The sequence below is a fragment of the Siphateles boraxobius genome, unplaced genomic scaffold (assembly GCF_051911475.1).
Source record: "Siphateles boraxobius isolate OS27281-9 unplaced genomic scaffold, OSU_SipBor_1 8, whole genome shotgun sequence".
Classification (NCBI taxonomy): domain Eukaryota; kingdom Metazoa; phylum Chordata; class Actinopteri; order Cypriniformes; family Leuciscidae; genus Siphateles; species Siphateles boraxobius.
In genome coordinates this window covers 34760422-34782832 of record NW_027509208.1, presented here as the reverse complement: position 1 = coordinate 34782832, position 22411 = coordinate 34760422, and the positions used below count along the sequence as shown (strand labels likewise).

Sequence of the window (22411 nt, the reverse complement as noted above, 5' to 3'; positions counted from 1 at the left end):
TTATGTAAACAGTTTATTTGTGTATACTTTTCCCAACATAAAGTCATTTGAACTACAGGAGCAATAAAACCATAATGCAGAGGAAAGGGGCAAAAACAAAACAAAAGACAGGAAATAAAAAATTAAAATAAATACAAAGCATGAAAACAGATTTAATCAAAATAAATGCAGTATTGGATTTATACAGGAAAACTCCAGATGAGCGTCAGGATGTATTTACACAAAGCTATGAACAGCAGTCTCCAAGACACACCGTCCCAGTTTCTCACACACTCTCACATTTATCATCATTTGCAGTGAATAAAAGGCATTTTACAAAACCAAACAAAAAAAGGTTGAGGATGAAATGACAGGTGACTGTATAAAAGGCCTGGTCAAACCCTAATAAATATCCATGGTTCTGATGTAGACACACAGCCACTGATTGCGAAGGTCCATATATGGGCGTTGAGGAGAGGGCAGGAAGCACTCCGAGCTGCTGAGAGAGAGAGAGAGAGAGAGAGAGAGAGAGAGAGAGAGAGAGAGAGAGAGAGAGAGAGAGAGAGAGAGAGAGAGAGAGAGAGAGAGAGAGAGTGGTTACGCACTGACAGAAGCCCAGCGGGGGAAAGATGCGATTGGCACTGCTGGAGATCCAGCCGTCAGGAGCGTCAGGAGCTCACGCAGGCACAGATCCACTGGACACGGCACCAACCACAGGACACGAGCACCACCACGCCCCACAGCACGGCCCGCTCAGGACACATCTGCACACAACAGCAGCAGCAGCATCAGCATCAGCACACGCACACACACACACACACACACATAAGAGCAGAGAGAGAGAGGACACATACAGCTAGCAGGCTGCTCTCCAAACCGCCTCATCAGCTGGTCATGGGTGAACTTCACGAAAGCATCGTACTGTTCTGGAAGACAACAAGACAACTCCATCAATAATCTGACTAGCCAACACACACACACACCTGCACTGGAGATCGCCTTTGGGTTTTGTAATGGCCATCAATGTGAGCGCTGCATGTTTCACAGTTAAAACGCTGCTGCTGTTTCTAGCTTCTCTTTACTTTTTTGATGTGCTCCTAAATTCATCAACTTAAAGGCATAGGGCCTAGCTCACACAGAAATTAGAATGATCCCATAATTTACTCTCCCTATATCCCATATCCATCCTAGATGTATGTCTTCTTTCAGACGAACACAATCAGACTTGTATTAAATAATGTCCTGGCTCTTCCATGCTTTATATTTGGAGTGAATGGTGCCTGAGATTTTGAAGCCCAAAAAAAGTGTATCAATCAATGATAAAAGTAAATCCATACGACACCAGGGATTAATAAAGGCCTTCTGAAGAAAAATATACATAGTTATCACTTTATAAACTAGAATCACTGGCTTCTGGTAATGACCGTACAAGAGCCAGTATATTTTTTTATATAACACTGATTGTATTCGTCTGAAAGAATAAAGTCGTATACACCTAGGAGGGCTTGAGGATGAGTAAATCATGAGATCATTTTCATTTTTGGGTGAACTTATCCCTTTAAGAGCACGTGCTCCTCAGGGATGAAAGAGCAAGCCCTAGAAGTGTGGATGTATTCTTATAAGGGAAAGAAAACAGCGGATACCTGCAAGTTTGGTGGTGAGGATCTCATCGTACTCTTCCCGGACCTTCTCCTCGCGCTCCTTCAGCAGCCGCTCGCAGATCATGCCCACCTGCTTCAGCGTGAACAGCGGCTGCTCGCGGCGGGAGGGGGACACGGCCCCGGAGGACACGCCTGCGGGAGAGAGAGCGCTGCGTCAGTCCTGCGGTCAACCATCATCACCACTCACGGCGTACTGGATACAATATTCACCACATCTTTTAAGCATGAAAAAAACATTAGTCTTAAAGGTGCAATGTGTAATATTTCTGAGGATCTATTGACAGAAATGCAATAAAGGATCCATAACTATGTTTTCAGTGGTGTATTAAGACCTTGCATAATGAACCGTTATGTTTTTATTACCTAACCGTGTGTTCACACCGCCGCTGGCGAGTGCGTCAAAGTGGCCGGACGTCATTCATTTTCAATGAGAGCCGGCGGCGAGCTCCGGCGAGGGCGGCGCGTCTTGGACAGTGAGAGCGGCGAGGAGAGTTGAAATCTGGTCAACTTTATGGTAATGAGCGATGACGCGGTTCGGCGGCAACGAATCAGAATGTAGAAGTGCTCCGTTTGAGAGGATTCCAGAGAACTCAGTCCTGTAAACTTTGGTTCCGACCACATTAGTTCCCAAGCAAAATAGGAGAGGTTGATCATTTGAATTTGATAAGGCGGCGCGCAACACTATTTATAGGCAAGATTGTCGCACTAATACACTTTTCTTCTGCGGGAATGTAAATTAGAATAGAACTTAACCATGAACACAAAAGCCACACCACACACTTGCCGTTTATTTCGTTAGCAAAACATGTCACTATAATTGTTAAGTTCTTTCCATCAATCAATTTTCTGCAAAAATAACCAACGACATGCTTGTTTGCTTTGCGGCCCCTTTAAATGAAGTATTAAAAAAGACCAAGCATTCGATCTACGTCAGAGCATCCACGAATCTTTCCACGGCGTCGCTGGCAGGGCGGCGAGAGTGAATTTTGCCGCTCTCACCGGCGGCGGTGTGAACGCACAGTTAGAATGAGACATTTATATCTCCATAACCGTGGGCACCCCTTTCTATGGAGGTCGACATATTGTGTCGTCATGTTTCTACCGTAGCCGACAGCGAACAAACAGCGCTACAGAGAGCGTTTCGTCACTACCTTGAAAAATAAGTTTACAGTGGTGTATAAAGACCTTACTTAATGAACCGTTATATTTGTATTACTTTAGAATGAGCAGTTTCTATCTACAAACACCGCGAATCCCCTTACATTGAAATGCGCCGACATGTTTCTACAGTAGCCCTAAACGGACAAATGCGTTTCGTTACTATGTTGCTCTTCATGCAAGGAAGCAAGCTTAGTTCAGCGAATAAAACAGACACAATGATGAACAAGTAACAATAATATTCGCAATAACATAGTTTTACTGAATAATTAAGTAAACAATTTCTTAATGTATCCTTGTAAAGAAACCTCATTGCTGAACTGGCTACTCTCTGCTGTCTCGGACGATGACATATTTTCCTGTCGGCCACTGTAACTTTTGTTGGTTGCAATTCGTAACCTCACCACTAGATGCCGCCAAACAAAAAACTTTTAATTGAAAATAAAAAGACAAATACAGGTGAAACTCGAAAAAATTTGTGTATTTCAGTAATTCAAATTAAAAGGTGAAACTAATATATTTAGTATATATAACTATATGTATGATTATACTTTTCAGAGGGCCGACATTTCTGCATTTAAATTTTTTTTTTTTTATTGATTTCATGTAATATTCAAATTTTCTGAGATTTTGAATTTGGGATTTTCACAAGATGTAATACATAATCATCAAAACGATAAATTTTGCACGATATTCTAAAATTGAGTTTTACCTGTAGAAATATTCCAGGCAAATTTTAATTTGTTCTTCCTGTCTTGAATACATTTTTCAACTAGGGGTGCACCGGTAGGATTTTTGTTTTGGTCGATACCAAAATAGGTTGTTTGTAATAGCTCTAATATCAAAAGTAAGTTTTCTTCTCGACATGCTCCAGGAAATTACATATTGGACTACGGAAACGTCTAAACTACAAAAGCAATCTGGAAGTGGCGGAAAGTGGACAAGCTCAAACCATTTTAGAGCCCGTTTACACGTAAAGTGTCATCCACTTGTAATCCAATCGACCAAAACGCTTCTTAAAACCAGGTGTAAACAGGGCTTGACTTGTTGCATTACTAGATGAATCAGCGTTTTTGAACGAATCTCTTGAATGAATGATTCAATGACAAACATTTTTAACAGTCTCTTGTCTCCACCTACTGATGTAATGATGTAACTGATACAATCTTTATTTGAAGCATCACGCTACTTTCAAAACGTGATTTCCTCTATTTTGATCACTACCGTAAACAGTGTTTAAATCTGAACTATAAACTTTTATCCCAGTTCTTCTGTGATGATGTGAGTTACTGCAAGACATAAATAATGATACTGTGATGTTTCAAAGACTGTTAGTGAAGCGGTTTCATATCTATACATGACGACTCTCTCTCTGGATCATATCTGAATGTTCGCTTAGGGCTGTCACGGTGAAGGAATTTCGGTTAGTGTTGTCACGGTACCAAAATTTCAGTATTCTGTACCAATACCAGTAAAAATCCAAGGCTCTCGGAACCAAAGCTTAATTTAGATTCAATTTACATATATTATCGCGGTTACAAAGATGGAAACTGTGGTATTAAAAACACTTTACAATAAGATTCCATTTGTTAGATAACATTAGATAAAATGACCTAACAATAAACATACTGTAGCAATTATTCTCCTCGGGGTTAATTTAAAAGTGTACTAATACATTTTTAAAATCAAAAGTTTTATCTGTTAACATTATTTAAAGGGATAGTTCACCCAAAAATGAAAATTCTGTCAGTATTTTCTCACCCTCATGTTGTTCCAACCCCGTAAGACCTTCGTTCATCTTCGGAATACGAATTAAGATATTTTTGATTGAATCTGAGAGCTGGATCAATCCTCCATAGGCTTATTAAGGGATTGAAACTTGTTCCCCAAAAAGTTATTAAAGACATCGTTAAAATAGTCCAAGTGGCTCAATCTTAAGTTTATCAAACGACAATAATACTTTTTGTGTGGAAAACCCCCCAAAAATAATGACTATTTCAACTATTCATTTCATTTCCTCGAGTCAGTTCACTAGTGTAATAGCGTAGTGCTTCTGTGTTGTACGTTACACGCATCACACACGGCCAGCGTCGGCCAATAGTGAGCCTACGTGTGACGTAGCACTACGCTATCACACTACGTGAACTGACTAGAGGCCCACAGAGAAGAAAATGAGTAGTTGAAATAAAGTCGTTATTTTTGTTTGTTTTTGCAAACAAAAAGTATTCTCGTTGCTTGATGAACTTAAGATTGAGCCACTGTAGTCACTTGGACTATTTTAACGATGTCTTTAATAACTTTTCAGGGCTGGCAAGTTTCAATCCCTTAGAAGCCTATGGAGGAGTGATACAGCTCTCAGATTCAATCAAAAATATCTTAATTCGTATTCCGAAGATGAACAAAGGTCTTACGGGGTTGGAACAACATGAGGGTGAGTAAATACTGACAGAATTTTCATTTTTGGGTGAACTATCCCTTTAATGCACAATGAATGAAGTGAACAAACATGAACAAATCAAGTGTTTGTATTAAATATTAATTTTGTAAAAATATATTTTTCACTCAATGTGTTGATGTTAGATAGTGTTACCAAAGTAAACAGGAGATAAAACGTGTTTTATTTGACATGACTGTACTTTTATTTAATCCAAAATGCGTTCATATTTAATTTTAAAAGGGCTTTTTAAACCTGCCAAGAGTTCTCCAGGCAAGAATAAGCCTGCTTTTCTGACGGACTGATATTAATGACATAAATAGGGATGCACCGATACTGATACCTGTACTCTGGTATCGGTCCGATACTGTGCTCATGTATCGTGAAACTACCCCGATACAACTTTAGAGGCCATTCACATTACATATCGTGTTTTTTGCGCATGCAAATTCGGCATTTTAAATGTAGGCTATGCCACGGCGAGATGAAAACATCTTAACAGGTCATGTGACACAAACCAACCGATCAGCTTCGGCCTTTCCGTAACATGGAAAGCTCGGCCGAACAGCTGATCATAACTGTACAGTCCGGCTTTTAATTCTCATCTCCAGAAATATATCTAGTAGTAAAGCTAATGCAAGAGCTAGAAATCAATTAATCCTTTGCTCATACTTCCTCTTCATCATGGAGAGCGCAGTTCGCGCCACTTTCTCCTTCTTTCCACATGCTCTCCCGTGGCATCTGTCGTTGTTATGCAACTATCAACAGAGGCGCGCCTGGAAAAACAAGCATGCCGCATCGCTTCTATTATGAAACATTTGAAACTACGAATTTGCATGTGAATGGCCCCTTATGGCAATGTGAAATTAGCCTAATCCAAAATATTTCCCTATATTAACAGTGCCGGTCAATGTTTTTATGAAGAGGACGCAACTGTGCACCTTTCGGACAGCGCATCAAGAAGCGAGTTAACCCGGTTCTTCGGTACCACCGGTACTTAAGAAAAGCTGGTACCGTAACAGTTGAATTTTTTTTGCACAGACTTCGTACGGAAGTACTGAGTCTTTTGACAACACTACTTGCGGTAATTTTGAGTGGCTCTATATGTGGTATTATCGCCATTTATTTATTCATTTGTATTTATTTATATTTATTTGTTGCTATACAAGTAACTGTTACGTTGTGGTCAGCATGCACAAAAAAAGAGGACATTTTCAGTAACCAATGTAACCGAAACTAAACGGCATCTGTGCGTTGAAAGGCTGTCACTCAGAGCCAGTTACATTACAGCAACGGACTGTCTTTGAGTGAGTCATTAAACCGTTCATTCAACGAACACGTTTAAAAACGCTGATTCATTAAAAGATAGATGTAATGAAACAAGGTGTTAAGTAAGCGATAATGTAAAGCGAGGCGGTTGTTATAGCGGAGGGGTCTTGAATCAGCCTGAAAGGGTTGTATTCGCTATAACAACTTCCTCACTCTACATTATCCCGCTTATTACATGGCTGCCTACCAAATAAATCAATAATTTGACAAAACAGTCAACATTCGGTGACAGGCGCTATGGCAGCTGTCACAGTCGGAGACATTTCACTGGAGGCAATTGATGATTTTTGGAGACAGAAAGATTATATAGATATATATTTTGGTAGAAAGTTGTCTAAAATATTGTGCTTAGTATGTAATTAAAGGTATAGCGGAGGATTTTCTATTTCCGGGTGTGTAGCCTATACTATTGGTCCACCTAAGTGTCAATCATTCTGGTTATATGTTAACGTAAGGCCGTTGTACGTGCTCGTCCCCATGTAGTTTTCGCTTTTTGCGAAATTTTTTCATTCCTTTGAAAATGGCTGAGGGTAGGGCTGGGCGATATGGCCTAAAAAAAAAATCCCTGATTTTTTCACAAAAAATCCAATTTACGATTTAAATCGATTTTTTTTCTCTCCCTACTTAAAATCAATCTGCAGATGACAAAGAAATTGTTCAAAACAAGTTTTAACTTTATTTTGTTTTAATATTCCCTTATGGGATTTGATCTGGATTTAATTACAATCAGAAACAATAAGCCAAAAAGACAAGAGGACAGGCCCTGTCTTTGAAAACATTGAAAATGTAACAAAATAAAATGGGTGGATTGGAATTGGGGATGTGTAAAAAAACAAAAAACTTGTTTTGTGTATTAGATTGTTAAATGTATTAGATTGTCAAATTATTTGGTAACTAAACAATTTTATTAAGTTAATGACTTACACAATGACTAACACAATGACTTAGTTAATGACTTGGCACAATGACTGGTATGCTAGTGTTTTTATTATTGCTTAACACAAATTTCACGATTTCAATTCAATTCTTGTGAATTGATTCTGATCTTGATTCAATATAAATTCGTTTGGATAAATATTATGTATGGTAGATACGTTAATGTGTTGTTGATTGTTCTCAAAAAAAAATTCACCTAATGCTGTAAACAGAGAGCCCTGTCAGCTGGTATTATTAAAGGTTAAAACTAACTCAAATGAAATATAATGCGTTTTTTATAATAACAACGTTATACTATTTTAATGATATAGGTAAAAATGCAATAAATGTGTAATATAGTTATCATATTTAGCAAAATACTCCTCTCTATAGCAATTATTTTAAGTCCACATGCGTGCTATGGGTCATTTAAAGGGATTCCTGAGGTAAATGTAGCGTTACGTGGCATATGTTGTTCTCCAGCTGTTTTATGGACATCTTTCCGCGGTTGAAAAACACTGATCGATCGATTTTATTACATCTCGGTAAGTTGGTAGTAAAGAGTAACAGATGACCCTTTCACGTGCCGCTTGAACTGAGATCTGTCAGCGTTCTCTCACGTCATATTTACAAGCGCCAAAACGGTGTTTATTGTTTGAATTTCGTAATAAAATTGACAGAATCTGAGAGCTGAGAATCTGTTTCATATCAATAGTAACCTGCTCTGTCTTGTCTGTCGGTGTCAGTGTCGTCTTTGCTTCGCGATTTTTCTCTGCATGAGAAAAGGGATGTGTGGCGTGAGAGCGTGTAAAAAGTGACAAAATTGCGTCTCTCACAGTGAACTCGTGAGAGTTGGCGGCCCTGCAGATTCAGCTTGTAAATGTTTTCGGCGGGTGTGCCTCTGCTGCCGCAGTCTTGTTCATTTGCCATGTTGTTTGTGTATCTCTATCATGGCAAGCGCTGAGCCCGGTCGGAACTACGGGAACCCAGAGTGGAGCGTCGGCGGTTGTTAAAGAGAAAACCGATTTTCATTCAAAAAAATCGGCGTAAACTACACATTCGAGTTAATCGATAAAATCGATTTATCACCCAGCCCTAGCTGAGGGTCGAAAGAGAAAAAATTTATACAAAGTGTATGATAAAAAGAGAAAGGCCGCAGAATATAGAAACAAGACCAGAGTGATTTTGGGTGAATATTTCACACGCTGGCGTGCGCTAAAAGCACAGGTTGAGCTTCCCACTGATGCCGCAGTCGCAAAGATTCTACTAGACAGGTAAAGTTTGTCATGCTATTTGGAGAAATCCATTTAAAATCACTGCTAGTAAAAGTTAATGTAAGCTATGATTAGCGATGCTAGCCCTGGCACAAGTCATGCACCGCGTAGACACGGTAAACGTCTCAATTTGTCTAAAGTAGCCTTATGACCAAATGGTAAATGGTATCACGCTGAAATATTCTAAAACCTTGTGTGTTCATTTTCGACAATTACAATGTATTCACCATAGTATTTATTACACAAATGCAACAAGCTACTTCTCCATTGCATATCATGTCTTGAGTCCTCGGTCACTCAATCGATCAGTATAATAAGTAAATAAAACACGGAAGGGCATTTGACATTTTGTCTTGCATGAATGTTTTTGAGTTAGTTTATAATTTAATAGGCGTTACCTCTCGGGAGCAAATAGAGTGTTGCGCATGTGCATTTTTAAAAAAATTGGAGAGGGCAGGTCTTCTCTAAAATTCAGAAAGATCCTCCGCTATACCTTTAATGGTTCATGATCAAATTAAATATGTACAGGTCTAAGTTGCAAACGTTTCCAGGACAAGCCTTTTTACCATCTTTACCAAGAGTACCTCCCCGTTAGTTTGGTGCTACAGTGTTTACATGAATCATTCAGCACAACATTGTTAACATTTGTTATCTCGGTTATTTACAGTAGGGCTGAAAGATATTCTGTTTTAGCATCGACATCGCGATGTGCGCATTCGCGATAGTCACATCGCCGCAACGTGCGATGTGAAGAAGGGTAGCACCCATGGATGTATTAAGACAACGGTAGCACACAGTAAACACAAGTTTGTTGTATGGCTTGTTGCTGGGGTGACATGCACGTTCCGCGTGCCTGCACAGTGATTGGTTCGCTGTGCCACTGCTCACCGCTCACAGCCAACATTCTCTGGCAATCCTGTAGCTAAAAAGAGCGACGAAGAGGATCCGCTGCAAGAAAAGGATGACTTCTTACCAAAAAGAAAGTCAAAATCAGCTATTTGGGACTATTTCGGCTACAAAAAGGAGGATGTTGACCAAAAACAGGTACTTTGCCTGGAGTGTTATAAAGTTGTGGCCACAAAACTAGGAAACACCACCAATTTGTCTGATCACTTAAGCCCCTTTCACACAGCGCGTTGATCCCGGGAAATTGCCGGGATATTGCCAGAACGCCTTCTGTGTGAACGCAAACACGACCCGGGATTGATGCCAGGTTGGGGACCTAGTAACATTGCCGGGATCAGTCCCGGAACGCACCCTGTGTGAACAAAAGCCGTAATCAATCCCGTGTCGTTATGATGACGCTGAAGTGAAGTGAAAGCAGGCTAGTGAAACGGTACGTAATGCACTAGTTTATGATCAAATAAGAGAAAAAAATGCACAAGCGTAGTTTCGAGAGAGAGAGAGAGAGAGAGAGAGAGAGAGAGCGAGAGAGAGAGAGAGAGATAGAGAGAGAGAGAGAGAAAAATCGCAGCTCATAAGCAAACTATAGACGCTGCTGAGACATTACATGTCACATCGATGTCACGTGTCTTAACGGGTTGTGTGTGAACGCACGCTCTGATTCCGGAAAATCACTGGCAGTGTGAATGAACCAAAATCAAACGAACCCGGGTCAAATCCGGGGTCACTTTATCCATGTATTTTCCGGAATCTCTGTGTGAAAGGGGCTTTAGTGTAATGTTAAATCTGCTGTTTTATTTAAAAATGTGTTCTGCTTTTCTGTTTACAGAAATATGCTCTAATTTTGGAATAAAAAATGAAGTGACCTTTTTGTCACTTGTAATGAAGCTTGCTTATTAGTGAAATTAATAATATCATGGAATGGTAATTATTGACTTTAGCCTGGATTGATGGCTCGCAATATCGCAATATATATCTTTGGGAAAAAAATATCGCAATGCATTTTTTTTCCAATATCGTGCAGCCCTAATTTACAGATACGTTAATGAAGCTAAGTGACATGATGTACAATGCAGCTAGAAGCTAACGTTAATGTTTTCTAATGATAGGCTAACGTTACGTTAGAGATGTTAAAGATAACGTTTAAATACGTTGTTGACTTATCTTAGAACAGATGTAGACATCCTTGTTTAATTTATCCACGTTAAATTGGTGTTGTGGTCTACCGCATAACTTAATCCAGACACTTTATCGGTTGAGAAGTGGCATGGGAAAGGGTAAAAAATACACACCGTCACCCAGCCTCTTGGGATACCTAGTGTCGGAGTTGCATGTACCCCGTGCACACTGTTTGACCATTTTAAACTTAAAATGACAAGAAAAAACATATAAAAACAAATGAAAACTGACTAACTACAATGCATTTCAATGGACGAGGGAGCAGAGAATGTCTGAATGTATGGGTTAGCTATGCGCACTGGGATTGGCTCATCGCGTTTGGGGGCATGGCTTAGCCATAGGTCAATTGTATTGCTCCAGAGTGAACAGAACTGTGTCCATGGCAACGGTGTGTTATACTTAGCAGCAGTCTGTCATCAAGAAATAACAGACCGCATTCTACATTCGAATTCAACCAAGCCATGTAATAATTATTTTTAACTTTGAGCTCCACTTTAAGGCTCATCTGACGCATCCGTCGCATGGCTAACGCTGAAGCGTCACTTAATAGAGACCAATGGCATTGATTTAATGCGGGAATTTTTCCCCGTGGCTTCCTCGCGCTGTGGATGCTGACCAGCGCCAACGCCATTCATGGTAAATACCCTTAAACGTTAAAAGGGTGATACGACAAATTTTGCTTTCCTTGGACACGGCAATCTTTCCACGAATATATATGACTCAACCTCTCAGACAGACGCAGGTCATCGCACGCGCTCAGTCGATCTCTCATTCACTGCGTGTTTAGGCTGAAGTGCAAATCCACAAAGCCTTTGTACAAATCACCTTGATAAACAATCTTGTTATCATTAACTTACTCAACATTCACTACACATGCACGAAGTTCAAAAGAAAAAGGGTATAGCCGTATGAAAAAGAAAACACGCGAATATCACGGTTGCTGCAGTTAGCTTGTCAGTAGCGCGGTTATCACAACAGCCCCATGTTCGCTGTGATCGTACCTCACTGAGGTTTAATAGACACAGAGCCAAATCACTGTCATTTAGGAATAAGATCATGTGGGTGTTTGAACGCAGCTCTAACAGATACCCATCTACAGTTTCTTAAAAGTTTGGATGAAATCAGGGTGCCGTGATCAGGCAGTGTCCGCTTCAGAACAGCAGAGCCCAGCACACACTGAGTGTGATCTGAAGCACGCCGGTGGCGAGGGCCTACCTCAGGCCTTTTGGCCTTCCCTCCACACTGAGATGGCGTTTTTATTAAGGAGAACTAAGCTTTTTGAAAACGCTCTTCACTAAGGCTGAGGTATTTTATCGATTCTGCGATATAAATCGATATTTTTTTCTCCCAAGAAAGTATCGATTTTTAAGCCGCGAGTATCGATTCACAAGTCCCATTCAAATCCCCAGTGTTTACCCCCATTCGCTTTAAAGCTTTTAACGTTTTCGGTTCTGCTGTCGGTACTGGAGAAAATAGAAAATACACGTAGGCTTCTATTTATTATTGATATAAAGATGTAATATTGAACATGTTTATCTCGTGAGCCAGTTCCATTTAAAATAATGTTAAACCATTTGTCTGTGATGCAATTTTGCTATTCGCAGTCCAGAAGAGAGAGAGAGCGATCTCTCACGCGGAGCCACAGCGCATTCAAACGTGGTTACACTTTAGATCTGGGATAATATTCTAATTTTATTTTAGATTTCGGCTTTCAGAGATTATAAAAAGAAGATATTTGAGATGAAACCAAACTAACTGCATTATGTCTAGCGCAACTTCCTTCCCTTCAAAGCGATGCGCTGTCACTTTTTCCTAAAACCCAAACGTACCGTCAGAATCGGCATGATCAGTGATTGTTGTAAAATGCAGTCTCTACTGTTGCTTAATTGCGGACGCGTTTAATCATTAAAAGAGCTATTAAAAGCACAAACATCTGTGCAAGAGTTGTTCACAAGGCGAAGCGCACTCTGAAATTGACTGCAACAAGACAAGAAAAGTATAGGCTACTTAACTTTGGGCTTCATGTGCGCATCTAAACTATCAAATATACATAATAATATAAAAATGACCAGCTCTGAGATTCACTGAAACACAGTTTATTCACTTAAACAGTTTATGTCTTAAATGGACGTAAATAGTTAGGAGAAAATGATGGTGCATCAGTCACCTATTAGATCTGCACTCGTCTTAAAGGGGCAGCGTCTAATAAACCTGCTGACGATTGAGCCATTAATGTGAATCAAACAACAAAAGGCACTCACAGCTCTTGAATGAATAACTTATAAACTTGTCACGTCAGAGACATATATTGTGTAAATCAAGTTTTTAGTTTTCAGTTCAAATAATTCAATCCAAGTAAATGGAACACTCACAAGATGTCACCAAAATCACTCTGTCCCCTTTAAATCTTTCAGAAAATTATGTAAGTGTATCGAATTATATTGAATCATATCGAATCATATCGTTGGCTGAATATCGTGATATATATATCGTATCGTGAGCTGAATATCGTGTATTGTATCGTATCGTGAGATTAGTGTATCGCTACAGCCCTACTCTTCACAGTAAATAAATTTGAAAACATTTTTAGTGTTGTAGTGTGGACTGTCAAACCGGAGGTATTTAAAAACGATGACGTAAGTTTAGTCATGTGACACATTGTACCAATGGACATTCATGTTTATACCAGTATTGTGCCTGTTATGCTATTCACTTTCACACTGTTGCTAAAGATATGTTACTTCACACACTCTTCATATCAGAGTCCTGCAAAGATGACAGAATGTACTCACATTTGCAGACCTGTGACAAAACATGAGAGCAGTCGTGTGTTAGACCAAATATATAATGGTGACTGAGTGCGACCCGGTGAATGGGGAGATATTTTACTAAATAAAATGATCCTGTCAGAAGAATTGCACGATAACTTTATTTATTTTTCCGTCTGTATCATCTCCGTGAGCTTTTACACATGCGCAGTAAAGGTGAATTTAGCGTTTTCAGGCATTTTCCAAAAGTTTCTCATCCACACTGAAACGTCGAAAAACACCAGTGTGGACGGAGAGCGTTTTGAAATGTGGATGAATGTAGCCGTAGCCTGAGTGTTGTCCTGCAGTACCTGTGAGTGTGGCTGAGCTGGAGGAGGCGTGCGGCTGGGACTCGGGACCGCACACGGACTCGCTCTGCTGGAAGCTGCTCTCCAGGTGTCTCCTCTTCTGCATGCGCTTGTACTCCTGCTTGATGTTGCTCAGGATTTGCTCTGGAAGAGGGAAGCAAAGCATTCACATGACTCCAGAACATGATACACCAGTTCACAATTCTCAACTTGCTGAATTTGTCCTGCAACATTCATACCAGTTTGTACAAAAGCAACATGACAGCATTAGTTTCTGCTATAAAGCGGCTCTCCAGGGCGTTCATGTTTTTACTCGCAGACCGAAGAGAAGAAATAAACCAAAGATTTACAGCTGAAAGTGCTTGAGCTGATACTGTCTATGATAGTGTGGTGACAAATCTCAGTTTCAGTAGCCTATACCGATATCACTCACATTTCATCTCATCTAACATTTCATAAATTAAACTGGTTCCATTTTAAATCTACATACACAATGCTAATTTGACATATAGCACACAGTGAAAATGAAATGAATATGACAGTGGGAAACTTAATATAGAGCAGGATAGCTTGAAATCAAGGGTTCACAGTTTGTCAATCAAGCGGCTCCAGAGTGTGTGTGTGTAAATGAAAAAGTGTTATAGCGTTTGCCATTCTGTTACTAATAGACAGGGCTCGACATTAAGCCTATTCATGTGCTTGTCCTTCGGACAAGTACATTTGTCATTCACTTGTCCGAGTAAAAAGTAGCTTCTCCGGATTTTTTTTTTCTTTGTGTGTTATTTTATTCTGAAGCAATATTCTCATCAGTGTTCAATCAGCTTTGATATTTAAATCGGCATATTGTAATATCTGCACCTTTAAAGGGCATCTCCTCCCCCTATCTTATTAAATGTATGCTTCATATTTCATTTTAAATTCCTAAATTTGATCAATAAATTCAATTATTTAGAATAATAAGACACTATAGCTCTGTTACCCTAGGTAGGGCTCATCAAATTAAACCATTTACACTGAAAAATTACAATTGCATAGAATCATGTTATGAAATTGATTTAAATATACAAATACATAACACTAAACCGCCAGTAGGTGGTGGCAGGCGACCGTCTTAATGAGTGAGTCATTGATTCATTCAATCAAACGATTCGTTCAAACGGCTGATTCATTCAAGTATGAGACAGATGTTTATGAATGGCTCATTGAATCTTTGACTCAACCGATTCGTTCAAAATGCTGAATCATTCAGTGATGAAAACAGGTTAAGTGTTCCTGTGAGATGTGCCGTGGTTCTGCTGTGATTTTTGTTTGGAACTATTTTCGCTGCTGAAACAGAACAAAAACATGCAATATTGCATCTAAAATGTAAGTGACTTAATTTTAACTGTTTATTGAACTGTTGTAGGAAATCAATGTCACATTTTCAGTCGTGATGGTATTCAGGAAAAATAATTGAGGTTGCTTAACATATGTTAAAAATATAAAAACTCCACATTTAGATTTTTTATAGGCAGTATGTTGTTAACTGAGTGTGTGTGTGTGCTACGCTCATTTGCTGTGTGTGCTGTGTGTGTGCTACGCAGATTTCTCCTCGAGAGGCTGCGCGAGCGTCAACAGCGCAACCTTACCGTCAGTAATAGCCTACATTATCCACAATCGATCGCAACTTACAATAAATGTAATAAAATCAGAATCATTCTCTCGGTTTAGTGATGCCCTAGTTATTTGTTTATTTTTGTTATTGATGTTCTATTCAGGCTACTTGTCCGGTCGGGCAAGTAAAATTCTCTTTTACTTGTCCCTTCAAAAAATACACTTGTCCCGGACAAGCGGACAAGCGTTAATGTCGAGCCCTGCTAATACAGGTAGACCGATTCATCAAAAATCCACACTGATAGTTGTTGCGGGTTGCGTCTGTTGCTGGAGTGGCTGAGAAGAGTGCACTCTCATTACACAGTGTGAGAGCACTGAGAAGAGTATACTGTCATTATACAGAGCGAGAGCAGCCTCTAGAGGACAAATAACAAACTATCACTGGCACCGCGTGTTGTTTACGTTAGGATGTGAAGCTGTGCGGAGAGAACACGCTTCACGGAGAGCGCTGACACTTCAGATGCGAAACAAAAACACAGACAGCGAAACAGTATGAATACAGAACACTAAAGCACATATTGCCATATCATTATAAAGTCATTCATTTGTTGACTAGATGCTGCATCAGCAGAGACAGAACAGAAGTATGTTTGCCATTGAGTCTGAGAGGAATAACAGTAGTATTGGCTTCCTCAAGCAGTTAAAACAATGTGACAAAAACACACGCAAACCTGACCCAAACGTTTTATGCCGCGATTGCTACCATCTAATTGCATTCGTTTATATCCAGCTGGTCACTTTTATGCATTCATTAGCTGGCAAAGTTTAATCTAAAGCTAGTGACGTGATTGCTTTCTCAACATTGATATGTTCATGCAGCCGACAGAAACAAACGAATCAGAAACGCATTCGATTTGAGTTTTTTTAATCACTACAAAACATATTGTTATTTTGATTAGATAATCATCAAGTGTTCTAAAATAGAAGCAAATAAAGTGTGACTATACATGTAATATAGGTCTACATTTATTAGGGGTGTGAACCTACACTGGTCTCACGGTTTGGTTCGATTACGATTATCATGTCATCGATTCAGTTCAATTCGATATTGCGATGCACTGCATCCTCAATTTTGAATTTTACTTCAAAAGTGATGTGTGCGTGCGCCCGCTCGCCTGTTCAGGAAGTCGCAGTGACAGAAGCAGTGACATTCCAGTTTAAGTTTCAAGGGAGTAAAGCCTGTTTATGCCATTAGGAAACTTAAATTCTGTCAAATCAATTTTGTTTTAAATAAATGTTCATTTAAAAGCAGCGCTCATTCATCAGTGTATAATGTTACCCTAGAGATGCGCGCATCAACCGTCGGCGAGTCCACTGTTGAAGGTGACAATCATCCATTTATAATCATGCGGTACAATACAGAATAATTGTAATTTGACCATCGGGTGCGGATACTTAAATCAGAGTAAATTATTAGGGAGGGTGGATGATTTGTTTTTGGCTGCGGATTCAGGTGACGTTGGAGCTCATCCGCTTACTCTAAAGCAGTCAGACTCTGCAGGCGTTAACAGCTTGGGGTGAAAACGGCCGAATCGTCCTCGTCTGCATCGCGATGCATCGTAGAAACGATTAATTTCAACACCTCTAACATTTATGTAAATGTAATGCTCTGGCCTTTTCAGATATTTAAAATATGGCCATCTTCTTTAAGCATGACTCTTTGGATTAGGGCTGGGTATCGTAACAAAATTTTCGATACCGATACCTTGACTTCGATACCGGTTCCTGAACGATACTTTTTTCGATACCAATTTTATCCATATAACATTACCTAAAAAAATCATTTTATTTATTACACTCATATTTTGAGTCTGTAAAAAAGCACCAGTGCTAAAGTTTTCTATGTTTCCTAATCATCTAACAACATGTATTCTTTACTTCAATGAGCTCATTGTTTCTGCCTTAACTTAATGCATTGTTTAACAATGAAACTGAATGAAAATTAATTGAAATGCATTACACACAGTCACCCCTGATAACAGATCACTCTAAATTGTAATTTAGACATGCATTTTCTGTAAAGCTCATTTGAAACTATATGTATTGTGAAAAATGCTATACAAATAAATGTGAATTTAATTAAATATAGGCTACAGGGGTGCGGGATATATGCCTCGCGCTCAGCACACATGAAGCTTGCGCAAAGCACTGGCAAAAGTAGCCTGATGATTATGGATGTGTCGGGAAACGATAGCAAGGATATATTTTAATTGTTTATTAATGAACAAGTGTTTACTAAACGTGTTGGCTGCAAAGATGATTATTGCGAATTTGCGATGCTGACTCGTCATCCCTGCAGTAGTGAACGCGCGCGCCCGCGCCTATATGGATTAGGTAATCAAACTATATATTTCTAATCGTTTCGTTTAAAAGTAGACATATTTTGAACATATATAGAACTATTTCTCATGTCTGTGAGGCAAGTAGGCCTATCCTATACGCTGAGTTTTGGTTTATATGTGACGCGCTCCAGTTCTTGTAGTCGAAGGCTGATAAACGTTCTACTCTCGAGTGTATTCTGTGCGCTTTTAAGTGCAGATTTACCGTGTTACCGGTCTTGGCAGCAATTATCTTGTCGAAAATATTGCATCGTGTGCTTATGGCATCGAGTCGGGTACATAGGTACACTTTTGATAATTTTTACATATTTTCTATCTATCTGGGTTGGACGCTTACACACACACACACATTCACAAACACTACAGCCTCACGTGCGACGAGGCAGAGGCACGTCTCTGGGCAGCCGCGTAAACTAGTGTTTTTCCGCCACAGCCAATCATGCTGCATGTTTGTTTCACTGACGTTGACGAGATTAACCACTTAGGTACCGAAACTTGGTACCGAAAAACAAGACATGTTTCGGTACTCGGTAGTATCGAGGCAATTCGGTCGGTACCTAAAAAGTACCGAACTCGGTACCCAGCCCTACTTTGGATTTATATGAAATGGTAACACTTTACAATAAGATTACATTTTTAGCATTAACTTAGATTAATAAATGTTGTATAAGTATTATTCATTGTTAGTTTGTTCATTTCAACATTTACTAATACATTTTAAATTGAGTTTAGCACATTTCAGTTCAGCACTGTTTTACTTGGGGTGTTATGTTTGTTTTTAATACAGTATCCATTTAAAAAAATATCGGTTGAATAATCGGTTATTGGCATGTACGGTCAAACCTAAATAACATATCGGTCCAATCCACTATCGGTCGACCTCTAGTTACTAATAATATAAAAGCAAACATTATGTAAACCGTTTACTTTCATTTGTTTAGCAGTTCTAATAACAGCATATGAGACAGAACTGTTAAACAGAGACAGTAAACTAGAGAATGTGAGAGCTGTGTGATTCTCAGAGCCGGCAAAATAAAGTCCCGCTTCAGACACGGTCAAACAGTGTCTGGTAATACTGGCAGATGCTGATGTAAAAAAAAGAAAAAAAGAAGAGCGTGTTTGGATCACAATTAAAAAGCGACCAATAGCAAACCACAACCATCCAACCAATTCCCCATGGAATCAAGCCCCATCCCACATTTGTTCTTTTACCTGAAGCGGTTTTGTCCCGACAAATCAGGTCCTCCCTCGAAATCAGGTCTCTAATCAACTATCAGTTATTGATTACATTAAGTACATAGAACGATATTACCTTAAAATATGTATAGGTTACTATATAGTGCACAATAAAACAAATGGAACGTTTCTTTCACTTAATAAACTGTTTATTAATTGATTAATAATCACCTATTAAGTGTATAATTGAACATCATATTATTTTAATATGTAATATATATATAAATACATTTAACACAATTACATTAAAGATGATTGTGAATAAATGTAGGGCAAGAGCAAATATGTTTATAAACTAAGCTATCAAGCTAATTGGGTAACTGAACTGTATGCTATGCTAGGAGTACATAAGCAAAGTAATTCAGACATTAAGGGTGATTATAACGTAGTCCAAGAAGCATTTATAATATGATTTCGCAGGATTGTAATCAGTCGCAAAAGAGAGTACATATTAAAAGAAATCTGAGCCAATGGGATCGCTTGGGGTCCTAATCCAGACCCGATTTCGAGGAGGACCTGATTTGTCACCACAAAGTTTCACTCGGACAAACGTCACAACATAAGAGAAGACTAGCGCAACTTCCCTTTCTCTCCTATAGTATCCAGCTGCAGACCCGCAGCACCACCAGTTTCAGAACCCCAGCACCAGAACCGGAAGTAAGGGGCGGAGCTTACGTTCTAACACCAGCGCCAGGACCGGAAGGGAGGGGCAGAGCTTACCTTCTAAACCGAGTAACGCCACCTAACGTTTTGGAGCGTAATTTGCTTAGACACGAAACAGCATACTTTTATTACACACGAAACGTCAAACTTTATACGCATGTTATAATCATACATTAAGGAACAGTACAATAAGCATTTTTAAAACATTGATTTTGTGTAATATAATTGTATATAGTTATCCGTTTCATTGTATTATGAGAGTTACTTCCTGATCATGATGGTGAAAAATAATGCTTGAAAATTATGGGCATTTTAATGTATAACAGTTTAATTGTTTTAGCTAAGCAGTTTATACATAAGTGTAGATTTATGAAGGTAAGACCTTTGTTTTTGGGCATTGGGTATGGGCATTTTATATAAAATATACTTTATTTCACAAGAACATGTGCAGCATGCATTTTTCTTTATGTAAAATAATAATGTCAAAAATCTAAAAAAGAGAGAGAAAACTCGGCATTGTTTTAAAACAAACAATAAAAATGTATACAACAAATGACCAATTCACCCCTAGGCCCATTTTATCACAACAATCCTGTATAAATTTAACTTACAATGTATCAAATGAGGAACTCACTCTCAGGCCCATTTTGTCCTTACATTCTTGCAAAAATAACTACAATGCAATAATAATAATTCCGCCCCTCCCTCACTTCCGGTTCTGGCGCTGGGGTTCTGAAACTGGTGGTGCTGCGGGTCTGCAGCTGGATATATCTCTTTCATCCCGACTTTAAGAGTAATTTTAACTTCCGGAAATCAACTGTTGCACTTTTCTGTGGTTTACTAATGCGAGCACTAGCTGTGACACACACTGCTGTGATTCCTCGCATACTGCACGGACATTAGTCAGCTAACGCGAATGTGCTTCTAAAAACAAAACAAAGAAAAGCCCCCCTGCCATAACCATATCCACCAGCAGGAAAAGACAAACCACTGAGGTCGACATAACTTCCGGTCCATGACGGAACGCACAGGACGCCCAAAAACCCTGATCAACATCACAAACACTAACGCTGCTACCACGCCGATAATAACAGTTTAAAAATAAACTAGATAAACGTATTTCGCGAACATGGCCAATAATCGTGGCAAACAACTCAAGCAGTACGCGATCTGAAGCCTGGGAGTAAATAAACATCTGTCTGTACAGGTAGCAGCATTCCTGGCCCATGTCGATCTGAAAAAACTCTCGCTACGGTTTAATTCTCTAGTTTTACAGTGTAAATAGAGAGTATCTGCAATAACGAGGCTTACATTTAGTCCAGTGTGTTTGATGATGTCGCCAGATAACAGGAGTAACGTTAACGTTACCTCCGTCCAGAGAGTTTTAGCATTTCACCCGTCCGCACACACAGTCTCGAGTGTCTGATGAAGTGAGGGCTGAACACACACACACTGACCTGTGGTGAGGGCTGAGGACACCCTGCCGAAGGGCGAGGGCTCCATGCGCAGGTACTTCTGCGGGGACGCGCTCGAGCTGGACGGAGACAGGGGCGCGCATCTCCTCCTCTTCGGGGACGCCTGGTTCAGCAGAGGGTCGAAATCCAGAGTCCTTTTCAGAGTGGCTCCACACGCCATTTTAGCGAGAGTTTGGGTTTTTATTTTTTTTAAAAGAACGTAGCGAGAAGAAATAATCCGCTCGAACAGCAAGAGCCCACTGCTACGATCTCAAGGGAACACTACCCAATCGCTTCGTTTTTATTCAAATTCTGCGTTGACCTTCGGGCCAAAACGTTGACAAGGCAAACACATACGCGTATATGCACGGGGAAATGTTGTTATGGAGTCGATACTCCTCATGAAAGCACCGATGATTTCGGATTGTGCCGAGCTCACGTCCGACGCCTCAGGAGCGAGCGCTAGCCGGCTAACAAATATGGCGTGGAAACAAAACATTTGACGAAGCCGCTTCTCTGCGCATGCGCGGAGGCTTTCAGCCGAAGCCGGTACTTGTAGTTTTATGCAAGATTCTTCCTCACACTCGACTGTCAAGAGCTGACATTAAAACTACATAACCCACAGCGCCCTGCTCGCTTTTCTCTCCGAGTGAAGTCGCCCATTGGTGGTTTCGGATTGTTTGTGGATTTGAAAAAAGCCCCTTAAACAACACGTCCATTAATAAGTCAAACTCCTGTTTACTGTTAAACTTTTAACATGCTATAACGTTTTATAGAAATGAAACTGATAAAACTGAGTGAAGATTGTAAATTCAAACATGTATGTTAATAATAAAACACAAAATAACAGATGTAATAGATTTCAAAAGAGGGTCATCTATATACAGCCTTGCTTTCATTGACTGGACCGCTCCTAATATTCGGTATGTTTTCATGTTCCCATTATACAGCCATCTGTATAATTTTTTTCAAGTATGATCATACTCATATTAGTTCTCTTTCATCACACTTTAAAGGTTAGTTGACCCAAAAAATGTCATTCTGTCATAATTTACTTGTGTTGTTCCAAAATTCTATGACTTTCTTTTTTATGTGGAACATAAAAGATTTGTTTTAACA

The 22411-nt window shown here is 39.5% G+C and overlaps 1 protein-coding gene across 1 annotated transcript; it reads right to left on the bottom strand.

The window, feature by feature from the left end:
- akirin2 (akirin 2) lies at window positions 1-21813 on the bottom strand. The gene is made up of 5 exons (XM_077220369.1): window positions 21296-21813; window positions 13951-14091; window positions 1623-1772; window positions 834-905; window positions 1-743 (listed from the first exon to the last, which is right to left on the bottom strand). The coding sequence occupies exons 1-5, from the start codon at window positions 21471-21473 to the stop codon at window positions 733-735; spliced, it is 552 nt and encodes a 183-aa protein (XP_077076484.1). The 5' UTR covers window positions 21474-21813; the 3' UTR covers window positions 1-732.
- Between the last annotated feature and the right edge of the window lie 598 nt (window positions 21814-22411).